Genomic DNA, 15,236 nt, shown 5'->3' on the forward strand with positions numbered 1-15,236 from the left:
GCTGTGCTTTTTGATCTTTCCATTTGGGAAAATCATTGTCTGAAAAAAGTCCATTTCCTGGACAAGCATGCCTATATCTCCTGACCTCTCACCCATAGCACAATGAGAAGAAGTGACCATCATGATGAATGGTCAAGGTGGGCACATTGATTTTTAAATTCCAAAGTTGACTATTGGTAGCTGACAGATACTTTCCATTTATTTACACCTTTTTCAAGAATCCTGGCATGCAGGATCACTAGAATATTATAAGGTGATTTCAGGACTTACTCCTGACATTTGAGTTGGGGACTTCTTTGTTGTCAAGAGCTATCTTGTGCATTGTAGGATATTTAGCAGCATCCCTGGTCTCTTCCTACTAGTTGCCAGTGGTACCCTCCTGGTTGTGACAGTCATGCCTCCATACATTGCCAAATTTTCTGTGGAAAGTAAATCACCATTGTTTGAGAACCCCTGGGTTATTTAATTGGGTATCAGACACCTGGGGGAGGTCAGTGTTATGAGATGTCCCAGGCTGGCATCTTTCTCAAACCTAGGTCTTCTGATCTCTGGGAAAACTGGCTCGGTACTCACAGGATTTTGTTTGTGTATTTCAGCTGACATTGGCTTTAACTTCCTCAGCCATCTCTTGGATTTATTCTGGTCCAACCCCACTGAATATTACTACCTCAACCCTAACATCCAGGACAGCAATGGGAATACCCTCATGCACCTCCTCTTTCAGAAGGGCATGCTGAAGCGCATGAAGAAGCTGATAGACCTATTGGTGAAGTTTGACATCAACTTCAACCTGAAGAACAAAGAAGGCAAAGACGTACGGCACCGGATTAAGAAGAATGATGCTCTGCTTTTGGCCTGGAACAAAGCTCTGACAGAGAACAGGCGGAGGAGCAGGCAAGACTCTGCTGCCCACCTGGGGAAGCTCTCAAGGTCTTCCACTGCTGGTCATACATCTCAGCTCAAGTCCCAGGGTTCCTTCAAGTCACTGCCATGTGGCACCACTGCCAGAACCCCCTCTGAAGGAGCCACAGTTCCCGATAGCTGGGAGACTCTCCCTGGTGCTCAGGTGACCAGGCAGGAGTCTGAAGCTATCAGGCCACGCTCCCTGAGAGATCGCCTTGTACAGGACATTACAATTTTGATTCAGCAGGTTGAATTGGATACAGCTCTTCCAGAGGACTGTCCTCAGTGCCCTGAGCCTCTGGAGGTAGGAGGTGTCATGGAAGTAAAGAAAGATAAACTCCAGCGAACCCTGAGTGTGGGGAGCTCTGGCAGTAGTGGGAACAATTCTGCTGTCCCTGAAGCAGGGGAAGGACACGCTCAGGCAGGTCCTGGGGCCTCACAGCTTGTTCCTGCTGGCAACAGAGGGAGGGAGGGCAGTGATGATCAGGACAATTGGAGCATGCAGGAAATCGAAGCATGCCTCCAGGATTTTGATAACATGACCTGGGAGATCGAGTGTACTTCAGAAATGCTGAAGAAGCTGTCCAGTAAGGTTATGACCAAGGTCATAAAGAAGAAAATTATCCTTGCTATTCAGCAGCTAGGGAATGGTGAGTGGACCCAGGGCCTGCAGAAGCGCCTAAAGCACCTGAAAGGAAACATCCGGCTCTTTGAAGCTAAGCTGGACAAAGGAGCTAGGATGTTGTGGGAGCTCGCCATCGACTTCTCCCCTCGATGCAGTGAGAACCCAGAGAAAATTATCGCTACAGAAAGAAACACATCCTCCATGGAGAAATCAGGGCGAGTCTACACGGAAATCATCCGGATCTGGGACATTGTCTTAGATCACTGCAAACTGTCAGATTCCATTATGGCCATCTGCAGTGCCTACAACCGGGGATTGTCCTGTGTCCTGCGTAAGAAGCTGAAGGGTATCAACAAAGGCCTAGTTTCAGCTAACATGAAAATCCAAAAGCGAATACCCCGCTGCTATGTGGAGGACACAGAGGCAGAGAAGAGCAGGGAACAAGTGGATCCGGAGTACTTTCCCCCGGCCAGTGCAGTGGAGACGGAGTATAACATCATGAAGTTCCACAGCTTTAGCACCAACATGGCCTTCAACATCCTCAATGACATGACAGCAACAGTGGAGTACCCTTTCCGAGTGGGTGAGCTTGAGTATGCTGTGATTGACCTCAACCCAAGGCCACTGGAGCCCATCATCCTCATTGGTCGGAGTGGCACTGGGAAGACAACCTGCTGCTTATACAGGCTATGGAAGAAGTTCCACGTTTACTGGGAAAAAGCTGAGCAGGCAGGAAGCCCGCTGCTGGCCAAACAGATGTGGCCAAAGAGAAAGTTGGAAGCAGAACCCAGAAAAGAGGGTTCAGATAGGGAGCAAAAAGAGGAAGAAGAAGAGGATGAGGAAGAGGAGGGTTCCTTTGAGGTGGAAACACTAGACAGTGTAGAGGAGGAGCAGGAGAGTGAAGCCTGTGCAGGGGGAGCTGGGGTAGAGGCAGTGGGGGATGGCCATGGGGTGGAAGGGTATACATCAGAGCATCCCCACCAGCTGGAGCATTTGCATCAGATCTTTGTGACCAAGAACCATGTCCTGTGCCAGGAGGTACAAAGGAACTTTATTGAGCTTTCCAAGTCTACCAAAGCCACCAGTCACTATAAACCACTGGAACCCAATGTTCACAAACTCCAGGACCTGAAAGATGAGAACTTTCCTCTGTTTGTCACTTCCAAACAGCTGCTCCTCTTGCTTGATGCTTCTTTGCCCAAACCATTTTTTCTGAGAAATGAAGATGGAAGCTTGAAAAGAACCATCATAGGATGGTCCACTCAGGAAGAGTTGACCATCCCTAATTGGCAAGAAGATGATGAGGAGGCTGAGGTGGATGGGGACTATAGCGAGGAGGATAAAGCTGCAGAAATGCGTACAGGTGACAGTGACCCCCGTGTATATGTGACGTTTGAGGTGTTCACCAATGAGATATGGCCCAAAATGACCAAAGGGAAAACCTCCTATAACCCTGCACTGATTTGGAAAGAAATAAAGTCTTTTCTGAAGGGTTCTTTTGAAGCCCTCAGTTGTCCCTACGGGAGACTAACTGAAGAAGCATATAAGAAATTAGGGAGAAAACGGTCCCCCAATTTTAAGGAAGACCGGAGTGAGATATATAGCCTCTTCTGTCTATATCAGCAGATCAGGTCCCAGAAAGGTTATTTTGATGAGGAGGATGTTCTGTACAACCTGTCCCGAAGGCTGTCGAAGCTCAGGGTACTCCCCTGGTCTATCCATGAGCTCTATGGTGATGAGATTCAGGACTTCACCCAAGCTGAGCTGGCACTGCTGATGAAATGTATCAATGACCCCAATGCCATGTTCCTCACCGGAGACACAGCCCAGAGCATCATGAAGGGTGTGGCCTTCCGCTTCAGTGATCTGCGCTCTCTGTTCCACTATGCCAGCAGAAACACTGTGGATAAGCAGTGTGCTGTCCGCAAGCCCAAGAAGATCCACCACCTGTACCAGAATTACAGGTCCCACTCTGGTACGTCTAGCATGGCTCACCTGCTGGGTAGGTGTGTGGGCATTGACCTGGTGCAAGGGAGCTTTAGGACAGCTCCTAACATGCTTTTGCAGCTAAAGCAAGAGTCACATTTTTGGAGTTTGTTAGTAATTACACTCAGGAACAAGAAATCTTATGATTTCTGCCACCACTCAGTCAAAAATCTATAATTAAAGATATTGTTGGGTGAAAATGGACTTCAAGTAATTCTTCCTAAGGAACTTGCCATGGCATGGAAACATTTCAAGGGAATGCTTAAGCTGCTTTGAGAACTTTTGTTAAAATACCTTGGAAGAACCTGTTTAATCTGGGTGAAGTAATATGCTAGTTACAAGTCATTAACCTTTAAAACAGCTTTTCTCCCAAGGAGGAGCAAAAAAACTGGGGTGCTTTTTATTTTATTTCAGTTATGCCCCTTATCTGTGCCAGGTGTGATGCTAAACAGCTTACATCTAGTACCTATGCTTAATCCTCACAACAGCCATGTGAGGTAGATATTGTTCCCATTGTATAGTAGGAAACTGAGGCACAGAATGTTTAAATAATATGACACCCATATCAGAAAATTTCCTTTATGGTTTATAAGTGTTTAAAAATATTCTTTCCATTCTAAACTATTCATGAACAATATATGGTGTTATTTTATATATTTTTAAACCTTATTCAATAAGATAATTCCTGGTATGCCTTTCTTCAGCTATATTTTTGCCATACAATGTGTTTTTGAGATTTCTGCATGTCAATTACATGGCACTTGAGTTTATGCATTTCTTATTTTTTAAAATATTTTTTTAGTTGTAGATGGACACAATACCCTTTATTTTATTTATTTATTTTTATGTGGTGCTGAGGATCAAACCCAGTGCCTCACACATACTAGGCAAGCCCTCTACCACTGAGCCACAACCACAGTTTATGCATTTCTGACTTCTTCTATTAGTAATGTATTTTAGGACTGTTCCACAATTTGTTCTCCATTTTCCAGGGATGGATATTAGATTCATGTCAGTTTTTTTACTGTGACATAATCTTTGCCTACTTTTAAAATAAGTTGTTTTTTTCTTATTGCTTTTTAAGAATTCTTTATGAATTTGCCTTCACATCTTTTGTTGATTTTATATATTGCAATTTTTTCTCCCATTATGTGAAACATTTTATTTTTTCTAATCTTGACATATACATTATATACATCTATCACACACATTTATTGAATATGTAGTGAATATATATGCTATGTTTAGTGAATATTTTCCCATTTTTTAAATTATTTTTCAGGTTGAAATTCACATAGCACAAAACTCATCCATATGAAATGTTCAATTTAATGATTTTTTTAAATAAATTTACAAAGATATGTAACCATCACCACTATGTAATTCCAGGACATTTTTATCACCCCAGAAAGAAAACCCCATAGCCACAGGAATTTCTTCTCATTGCACTCTTTGTCCTATTCCATGGCAGCAGCTCACCTTTCCTTTTCTGTGGATTTGCCAACCGTAGACATTTTATTTAAATAGAATGATACAGTATGGGGTGATTCCTGTCTGGTTTCTTTCACTTAGCACAATGTTTTCAAAGTTTACCCACTTTATAGTGTGTATCCATATTTCATTCCTTTATATGGTTGAACTTTTATTCCTTGAGTATGGCTATATCAACCATTACTTATCTAGTTTCCTGAATGTTATTTAAGTGGATTCCAGTTTTTTAGCACGATGAACACTTGTGCTCTTGCATTTTCTGGTTCTTAATGAAGAGGAAAACACAATTGATTTGCTTAGATGCAACAGTTTCCACTGATGCTCATGATTGCTTTCTGTACTTTATTAAAAGTACAGAACAGATGGTAACAGTCTCCTTTACTATTTGGTAACAGTAATGGGGATATATATGTCCATTTCATGGTGTTCTATTTAGACTATTATAATCTATGTATGTTAAGCAAAGAACACATGACCCCTAAGAGAAATGGAGAGATCTATGAAAATGTACATTCAGTCCAGTTTCAGTCTCATCACTTGAAGGTGTTTATTAACTTCTCAGTCCCCTTTGTAAAAGTGAGATTGTCTCATTTGTCTCACTGGGTTGTTGTAAGGATTAAACGGAATGATTTCTATGAAGATGACTATTGTATGTTAGATGTTTAGTCAATGTCAGTTTCACTTAAATTAGAAAATAAATGGGACCTGTGGGGAAAGTGCTTTGGAAAATATTTTCCCCTGTTCTGACAAGTTTTCTTAGCGTAGTCCTCTCTCAGCTGGCTATAAACCTGGAGGAAAAGGTGATAGAAGCCTTGGGTGTTGTCTCCAGCTAACATCCAGAGCTGCTGTTACCATGGTAACTTTGCTTTCAGTACTCTGAGCACCAATGAAGGAAGATAGGGTAATTCTTGTTTTCTTATGATAGTCTATATTGGTTTCTTTTATGGGCATTCAAACAGCTCTAATTATTTAGATTGCCTTTCTGCCTTGACTCTTCTTTAGGAGGTAATTTTCTCTAATGGGACTATACGTTGGGGATAATGTCCCACAAAACTCTCTCAGCACAGCAATGCATCTCTGCCTTCATCCATTGCACTCAGAGTAGTATGGAGCCTCATTGATAATCAAATGAGTACTGGAAATAAGCTTGTAATTATACAGTTATACATACAGCTGGCACATGCTCTGGGGGCAGGGTGTGGAGAAAACAAAGCAACAACAACAATAAAGCAAATAAACCCCAAAAAACGAACAAATAAACCCCCAAAATAAAAAACTCAACTGTGTTGCACAGTATCTGACATGTGTCTTCTGTTTTATCTCAGGGATCCTCAATCTGGCATCAGGAGTAGTGGATTTACTTCAGTTCTACTTTCCAGAATCTTTTGATCGCCTTCCTAGAGATTCTGGCCTCTTCGATGGTCCCAAACCAACTGTTCTAGAGTCTTGTAGTGTAAGCGACTTGGCAATTTTGCTAAGAGGGAACAAAAGGAAAACCCAACCCATTGAATTTGGTGCCCACCAGGTGAGCTCCTTGGGATTGTATGTTTTGTAATAAAAGGAAGTTTGCAATTGAAAAAAGTTTGAGAGGCTGAATTATTCCATAAGGTAGAATTCAGTAGTCCATATCCCAGAGTGAATGAGCTCCAGAGATATGTGAGTATGACTAATTGTTTTAATATTTCCCTTGTCCTGACTGACCAAATCCATGCTGGCTGTTTCTCTTTAAAGACATTATTTAATTGCCTCCCACTGAAATAGATGGACCTTTATCATGGTTTTCTTTGTAGAATTTGATGTTGTTTTGTTTTACTTCAGGTAATTCTTGTTGCCAATGAAATGGCAAAGGAGAAAATTCCGGAAGAGCTGGGGTTAGCACTTGTGCTAACAGTTTATGAAGCAAAAGGCTTAGAATTTGATGATGTTCTCCTTTACAACTTTTTCACTGATTCTGAGGTATGTCACACTGATGTCTTTTCATATAACCTGAACTGAAGTTCCCATTCTGGGGAAGAGAATTTGGAGCTGAGGATAAGTTTGTCACACAGGTGTCTTTTTGTGTTTTAAAGTACAATTTATTTAGTGTGGAGGTTGGGTTTTGACAATGGCTATGGGTTGTTTCATGGGATGTCATGGGCTGGTTCTCTTTGTTCCCAGGAAGGGTACCGAGAAAACCAGCCCATAACATGCTTTGTCTTGTCTTCATCTTCTGAATGCCTAGGATTCAAGTGCCAGTTTCCAGTTTTCATTAGCTACTGTTATCCTTGGCTCCCAGGGATTCCTAAGTTGGAGCAAGCTCTAAGGAGAGCCTTACAAATGAAGGCAAGGTTAGCAATGTCCATCCTATGAGGACAGAACTGGGCAAGGTCAGTTCATAGACAACTTCAGGAAGACAAATGAGGCTTGGCTCCTTCCTGCTGGATCAGGTAATATGGGGAACAAAAACCACTGCCCTGCCTGGGATCTCTCTGTGGCATGGCTTCACTATCACTGCTTGCAGCCCAGGCAGACCAGGGCAGCCAGAGAGTCCCCAGGTTGACCCCCAGTGACCTCTGTGTCAGCCCATCATTTTGAGTTGGCTCTTGAGTCCTTATGATGGTTTTGCCCTTCAGCTTAGTTCATTTGGGGAAGAACCACCAAATAAAGAGCATCATTACAGCTTTCCTAGCCACTGGTTTGATTTTACCATCTTTGGGTGGGGACTCAGGCTGATTGCTGACTGTGCTGTGGAGTCTTTTTTGGAGACTTAGCTGGCTGTGTCCTGGTCCCATTTGCAGAGTTCTCACTACATATTGTGCATGCTTTTAAGGGGCAGTTTTATACCTGAGTCAGGAGCACTGTCCGCTTTGACACCTTAAATCTGCCCCAGAGCTGAACCTAGAAATAGAATCCTTACATTTTTTCCTGATCTCTTTTAATGTCATGTTTGCCTTAATACCTATGGCCAATATTATTATAGGCGTTTTACAGTTTATAAAGTATTTTTTAAATGCATTGTCTGACTCCACCAACCCTTTAAAGCTATGTTTATTATCATTTTATAAGGAAAACTGAAGGTCACTGAGGTTAAGTAAATTAACCATAATCATAATATAGGCAGTAGGGCCTGAAGAGAAACTCATATGCTTTGAGTTATAACTCTTTCCCTTGTACTCCCTTTATTTTAAAGCTTCACATGTGAATTGGTTGTCAGAACTTTCCACAATGAGCATATACTTGAAATTCCTTATATACATCCCTTCTCTATCAAATTTTGCCAATAAAATCGGATGCACACTTACTAACCCTGGAACGATTTTTGCATCTGAGGATTACCTTTTTTATTCTAATAATACATATATTGGTCATGGCTGGACTGAGGCTTTCTTAAAAGAGGAAGGAAGAAGACTTTGTTATTTCTGTTCTTTTTATTAAAGTGCCAGTTGTATGCATGTGCCAGTATGAAACTCAAGCATCTGGATTTAAAGATCTGTAAGTTATGGTGGGTTCTGTTGGTGAATGAGTAATCTAGTTGTTTGGTCTTAACTTGATCCTGGAAATAAATAAGGCTGAACTCTGTGCTCCCACTAATGGTTCAGGGAGTTGCATGAAATTAAAAAAAAAAGAAGGAAGAGGAGAAAAGGGGGGCACACACCCCCAATCTGAATCTTTTGGTTACATTGGCTTTATCCTATGTACATGGTAAACTTCTAAAACAACTTTTGATGTGGTACTTCCCAACATAAATGTAATCGTGCATTCCCGAACACAAAGTTCACCTTTATCACTTATAGTCTCTAGCCATAAAGCATCTGTCAGCAAATGAGAAGAAATGCTTTAATAAAAGGAAAGGGAAGACAGATCAAATATATCTCCAGCCTTTATGGGCTGGGTCCTAGGGTTTCTTTCGAGGTAACTGGCTGATAGTTGCTGATAGTTGTTATTATTGCTCTTTGACATGGGCAACTGTGAGGAGCTTTTCTCTTTTACCTTGGCCTCTTTCTCCACCCCTGTTGATATTTCAGGCAAGCATTCTCTTTGCAGCATCTGTTGCTAGGGCTTGTGAGGTGTATGGACAAGGGTGGGGAGGGGAAGGCCTTGCTGTCCCTGTTTGTGATTCTTCTTTCTAGAGGATTTCTTTTGCTATTAAACCATGTGGTTGCCAGGGCCACCTTATGAGATGGGGAAGGAACTAAGGAATGTTATACCAAATCTTTCTCTTGTGGGATGCTGCTTTGTCTTTGGGGAGGGGCATTTATTTTCTCAGTTACCCCCAAACTATCCTTCTGGGGATTTGGAAGTATAATTACAATTTACACTCTGCTCCAGTGGGGTATCCTTCTTTTAAGCTCATGTGTGAATGGGACGTAAGGAACTTTGAAAACCCACAGATTTTATGGGTTAGCTAACTGGTTTGGCTAATGGACTTTGGACTTCAAGAATAAGCCCCTCAAAGGTAGGTTTGCTAGTAGAATCTAAGCGTTGGTCCCACAGGAAGAACCTGGAAGACTTTTACATGTTACTTTTTTTTTTTTTTTTTTTTGCCACATTGCTGTAGGCCAACATTCTTGCTACAAAAACACATGTTCACATATTCCTAAAAGTCTCCAACTTTGATTCATGGAAACAGGTCAGTCATGTGCCATCTAACCAGCTTTTGCTTCTCTCCTTGCAGTTTTAAAATATACTATGCTTCCCCAGCCCTTTCAAGGTCAGCCAGTTTGCACCTCACATTGCCTGCCAGGAGTGTCCTCTCAAGTGTCAAGCACTTGTGTCTGTGTCTACTTCCTTGGCAAACAATTCTGCCAGCTAAATAGCTTCACAAAAAGGATAGTAATAAATAGTCTTGAAGGTTTTTTTCTAAACCTTTCAGCTACTTAAATGATTTCCTGATAAACATCTCTTTTTAGAATATAGTGATTAATTCCGTAATTGATTAATAGCATAACCATTCCTCTTTAATGAACAGTATTTAAGGCATTTAACATAATTTAACTGCATATTTTAACTTATGGGGTGACTTAAAGCAGGTAATTAGCTATCGACTTCATCTTTTCTGCATTTTAGATTACATAGATGTTATGTAGATGGCAAAGAATACCATTTTATAAAAAGAAAAGTAAAAGCTATGAGAGTTAACTAGCTACTCTTACAAGGTACAGTAAATTAGGAATTTTGTACTCCGAATACTGCATATAATCTAGGTACTTCAGCTTTGTTGGGATCTGAACACTATAGTCTGCTGGCCAAATCCAGCCCACTGCCTATTTTGTACATTCTGTGGACTAAGAATTGATTCTAAATTTTCAAGTTGTTGGAAAAAACTCAAAAGGAGAATAATATTCCATGGTACATGGAAATTATATGAAATTCAATTTAGCGTAGCTTTATTGGAACATAGCACACTCATTCACTTACATGTTGACTGGCTGCTTCAGCACCACAGTGGCAGAGCTGAGTAGTTTCAAGAGAGGCCATGTGACTTGAAAAGCCAAAGTTATTTATTTTCAGACCCTTTAGAGAAGAGAAATTTGCTAACCCCTGGTCTACACAGTGGTTTTGGGGTTTGGGTAAAGGGGAAAAAAATGTTAAAATGTCAAGCACTCTACTAGACACTTGACATTGATTATCTTATTTTCCCTACAAACTTGAGTGGTTCTGTTTTTGCCATTTTACAGAATGTGTGCAAGTTCACATAGTTAATAAGTAGAAGACCTGCATTTTTCCTGTCTGATCTCAGAGTCTGCCTTGTACAGTGCAACCCACAGCACCTGATTTTTCTTGCATCCTTGGTAGAATAATTTAGGTAGAAAAATTTGCCACATGTCTTAATTGCTGACCCTAAGTGGCATTTCTTAACAATGTTGTAAGAAAGGATTAGAATTTCCCTGCCTATAGTATTTGTTGAAGTTCTTTCATTAGAATAATTTCCTGGGCCCTTAGTGTTTTTCCCCAAGGTGGGCACTTTTGAGCTATGTTGGCCAAGTGTGTATGGGACCCTGCTTGTCAACCTTAGTCCTGCTCCCTTCTATTCTGAGGCCACAGGATGGACGCTTCCTCATAGCTAGGATTGGAGTCTTGATCCCAACTTCACTGAGTGAGCTAATCTCCATGAAGCTTGGGGAGGCAGTTCAAAAGCATATTTTGTTGGTCTTTAATTTGTCATTGTTGTCCAGGCTTACAAGGAATGGAAGATCATTTCCTCATTCACACCTTCATCATCTGACTCCAGAGAGGAAAACTGGCCATTGGTTGAGGTACCCCTGGAGAAACCAAGCTCTTCTCAGACTCGGCCCCTCATGGTGAATCCAGAAATGTACAAGGTGAATTCTGCCATTTGTCTACACACTAATTTGACATGGAATTAGTAAACAAAGCCTATAAGAGAAGATGAGATGAAAAATATAGGCTTGCACGTTACTGGTCCTCCTTTACATCAGCAATGGGCTGTAGAGAATGGGAAAGGAAGGGACAGGGGTGTCAGTGTTGGTAAACTCCCTTTTTCTCAGCACAGAGCTAGACTCAATAGATAAGGTACTTTCTAAAAGCAGAGAAGGGAGAGTAGTTCTTTTTGTTCACCTCTGAAACTCAGCTCTATTCAGAAATTTTGATGTGGTAATACTAATGATATATGTAGTACTAATGATAGCTACAATGGTTTAATTTTTAAAAACAAGTCACAGCAATTATGTAACACGTAACCATTGTGGTAAACTGAATGAAGGGTGCACTGTCTTTGTAACTTTTTACTATCTTTGTAACTTCTGATGTATATATAATTGCTTCAGAATTAAAACTTTAAAAACCTATATCAGATTCAAAAGTCATCTTGTGTTGATGGCATGCTCACTTACTTTCTCTGTGGGAAGGGATGGAGTTTCTCATAACTTTGCTAGAGCCTGGCTTACCTGTGCTGTAGTCACTGAACTCCTGGGCTCCTGTTCACAGCTGTGCTGGGCTTCTCTAAAATTTAGTTTTCTGTTCTTCCAAGATCAGAGTGAGCCTATTGAAATGTATTCCATTGTAACTGTAGACAGAAGGCTCATAATCTTTGTCCTCAATTTTATCACCAGCTCCTTAATGGTGAGCTTAAGCAGCTGTATACGGCCATCACACGGGCTCGGGTCAACCTCTGGATCTTTGATGAAAACCTGGAGAAACGGGCTCCTGCTTTCAAATATTTCATTAGAAGAGATTTTGTACAAGTTGTGAAGACAGATGAAAATAAAGGTAAGATCTCATTAAAATAGTGTTGGAAGAAGCACATTCCTCTCATCTGCTCTTATGACCAGGTTGAAAGGGCATAGCTTTGTTGTTGCTGTTCTGTTTTGCAGTGCTGGAGATTGAAACCAGCACCCCATTTTTTTTTGAAACACTTCCTTCCCTTTCCAGGATCTGAGAAGAGAGAGCCCTTACTTATTTGTTAAGGTGTGTGGGAAAGCATGGTTGTGGTGAAATTGAGAGAGTTAACTCATTCAGGGAAGATCTTTTATTTGTCCTTTAAAAGTGACCAGAGAAATGAAAAGTTGTGCTGCAGTTGTGTACAATGAATAAAAATGCATTCTTCTGTCATATATACCTAATTAAAATAAATAAATATATAAATTTATTAAAAAACCAGAAAGCCAAATTAAAAACACTGACACTAAGTGGCCAAACAATAAATGTCAAACTTTGTGGAAAACAAAACAAAAAAAGTGAGTGCTATGAACAGAGGTTGAAAGAAATAGGTCCTATTGGGATACTACAAATTGCTATGAGCTTTTGAGCAGTTGAATGGTGATATCTATCAACATAAAGATAGCACAGCCCTGTTTGTAATTACTCGAATCTAAAAACAAACCTAAGTATCCAGTGTGTTTCTTTCAGAGGATTCCATGTGACCATTAAAAAAAAGTAAGATGAATTTCCATTTACTGATATGGAAAGATGTTCAGGGTTTATTCAAGATTAAAAAAAAAAGCAAAAGTTAAAGCAGTATAGGTAGAATGATTAAATTTTTAAAGAATTTTACGTTATACCAATATAAAAACTGCATATGTAAATCAGTATATATTAGCATAGAACCATTATTTAAACGTGTGTGTGTGTGTGTGTGTGTGTGTGTGGATGTGTATACAAACACTATTTTAGTGTCCTTAACTATCAAACCTAATTCAGTTTCTGAGTATGTGTGTTAGGAGTGGGGTTTGTGAGACTTTGAGATAATGAATTGTCTGCATCTTTTAAGTTCCCAAGTTTCACAAAAGTAGAAAGAAGAGTTCAGATAGTAAGGGATTCACCAGAGTTAATCTGTATCTATTCAGTTCCTGTTATGGGTTACAGGAATCTAAACTAGGAGAGTTTGGAGAGAGAGAAAGAATGTGGACACCAGCCATTTGTAATGGTTACTGCTGCTGTTAAGACTGGGGGACACCATTTACCTTTCATCTTTATGACTTCTATGCTATTTGCAGGATTTACAAAAACTATTATCATGTGTTATTTTCATAATTTACCAAGACTAGATAATTAAAAAATGAAGTCAAAGTGTCGTGATGGGATAGCTGTAAAGAAGTAATCAGCTCTTCATGAAGGAGAAAGGTTAGTCTTTTTTGAGAGCTATTTGCTGAGTCAGCTCCTCTAGAGTCTTAGTTCTCTAAGGGTAGAGGAAGGACCAGGCTCTGCTACTGTGGAGAAGTTTGCTGTGTTCCTAAGCATTCCTTAGCTGTTTTGTAGAGACTATTTTTGGTTATTGCTGATGGCTCAGTTGGGTACCAGGATTAGATGTTCTGTTGGAAGGATCTGACTGTTGTGGTGTGAGGGAAAAAGTCAAAGACATGGAGTTTGAAAACCTGTCTTCTCCTAAAACCTCTTCACTCATGTAGTCACATGACCCTGTTTAGACCCCACTTTCTCTCCATGGGCCTTTACCTCCTCCACTAAAAGGAAAAGGAGTGGTCATTCTCAATTTTTTAGCATGGTCATTCTCAATTTTTCCTGCAGCTCATATTCCTTTTAACCCCACAATATCAACATAGGCATTTTTTTTAAATTTAAAAATTCAAAATGAAAAAGCATTATAATTCATGTCTTGGTAGCATAGGAATGCAAGAAAAAGTACAGTCTTAATTATGAGTTATAGTTGCACATGGTTAAGTCTTTCAGAGCACCTGTTTCCCCTGAGCAGGAGAACTTTGGGTGAATATGGCAACTTGCAGTTTATGTTTCTTCAAAATGAATCCTGCAGAGTTCACTGGCCCTATTCAGAGGTAATACAGGGTTTTGCTGTGGGAATAAAATCTCACCAGGACAGTAATAGCATATGTGGAGTCAGAACAAGACCCTGTGAAGTTATCTGTACACAGTGCCACAGTGGATAGTAGAGAGAAAGCAATGGAGGGATCAGGCTCTGAAGCCTTCATCGGTTATTGCACCTTCTAAAAAAATCTGGCCTGTCTGCCTTACTTCTCTGATTACTATTCATTGGTCTGGGTTATCTCTGACCCCAGTTCTGATTTGGGTCTTCATTGTCCTAGCGTGCACTGTCTTTCTCATGCTTCAAGAAGCTGTGAGTTTTTGCTCATTGCTAGTGATACTTTGGGGGGTTTGTTGGGGGAAGACTGATACAGTCACCACAGGCTAACATGGAATAGAATAGCGTGTGTCCGGCAACAAGAGTTTGACACATTGCTTTCTATGATGAGGACAAAGTCTACACATTGGGAAATACACATAGTTCCTGGATTACTGTGGTTCATTTTAGGGTTTCTCAACTTTATTATGGTGCAAAGTGATACTCTGTAGAAACTGTATTTCGAGTTTGATTTTTTTTCCTAGGCTAACAATATGTGGTATAGCACTCCTTTGTGATGCTGGGCAGAAGCAGTGAGCTACAGCTGCCAGGCATCCATGCAATCACAAGAGTAAACAATCAATTACTCTAAAGTATACCATGTTGCTAGGCCATGATGTCAATGGATTAGGTGTATAAAGTACATTTTCAACTTATGATATTTTATTTTTATTTTTTAATTTTTATTGTTGGTTGTTCAAAACATTACATAGTTCTTGATATATCATATTTCACACTTTGATTCAAGTGGGTTATGAACTCCCATTTTTACCCCATATACAGATTGCAGAATCACATCAGTTACACATCCATTGATTTACATATTGCCATACTAGTGTCTGTTGTATTCTGCTGCCTTTCCTATCCTCTACTATCCCCCCTCCCCTTCCCTCCCCTCCCCTCTTCTCTCTCTACCCC

The 15,236-nt window shown here is 40.4% G+C and overlaps 1 protein-coding gene across 5 annotated transcripts in view; it reads left to right on the plus strand.

Annotated features, from left to right (window-relative positions):
* Trank1 (tetratricopeptide repeat and ankyrin repeat containing 1) overlaps positions 1–15,236 on the plus strand; it is an 84,315-nt gene that overhangs the window by 47,805 nt on the left and 21,274 nt on the right. For 3 of the 5 annotated variants that reach the window (XM_015489519.2, XM_015489522.2, XM_015489521.2), the window contains 6 exons: positions 597–3,503; positions 6,331–6,530; positions 6,824–6,961; positions 9,543–9,614; positions 11,161–11,307; positions 12,058–12,214. In XM_015489519.2, coding sequence (XP_015345005.1) covers positions 597–3,503; positions 6,331–6,530; positions 6,824–6,961; positions 9,543–9,614; positions 11,161–11,307; positions 12,058–12,214 — 3,621 coding nt within the window. The remainder of the gene's footprint in view (positions 1–596; positions 3,504–6,330; positions 6,531–6,823; positions 6,962–9,542; positions 9,615–11,160; positions 11,308–12,057; positions 12,215–15,236) is intronic. The other 2 variants (XM_015489520.2, XM_015489523.2) reach the window with 1 other exon arrangement.

The sequence above is a fragment of the Marmota marmota genome, unplaced genomic scaffold, assembly GCF_001458135.2.
Source record: "Marmota marmota marmota unplaced genomic scaffold, marMar, whole genome shotgun sequence".
NCBI lineage: Eukaryota > Metazoa > Chordata > Mammalia > Rodentia > Sciuridae > Marmota > Marmota marmota.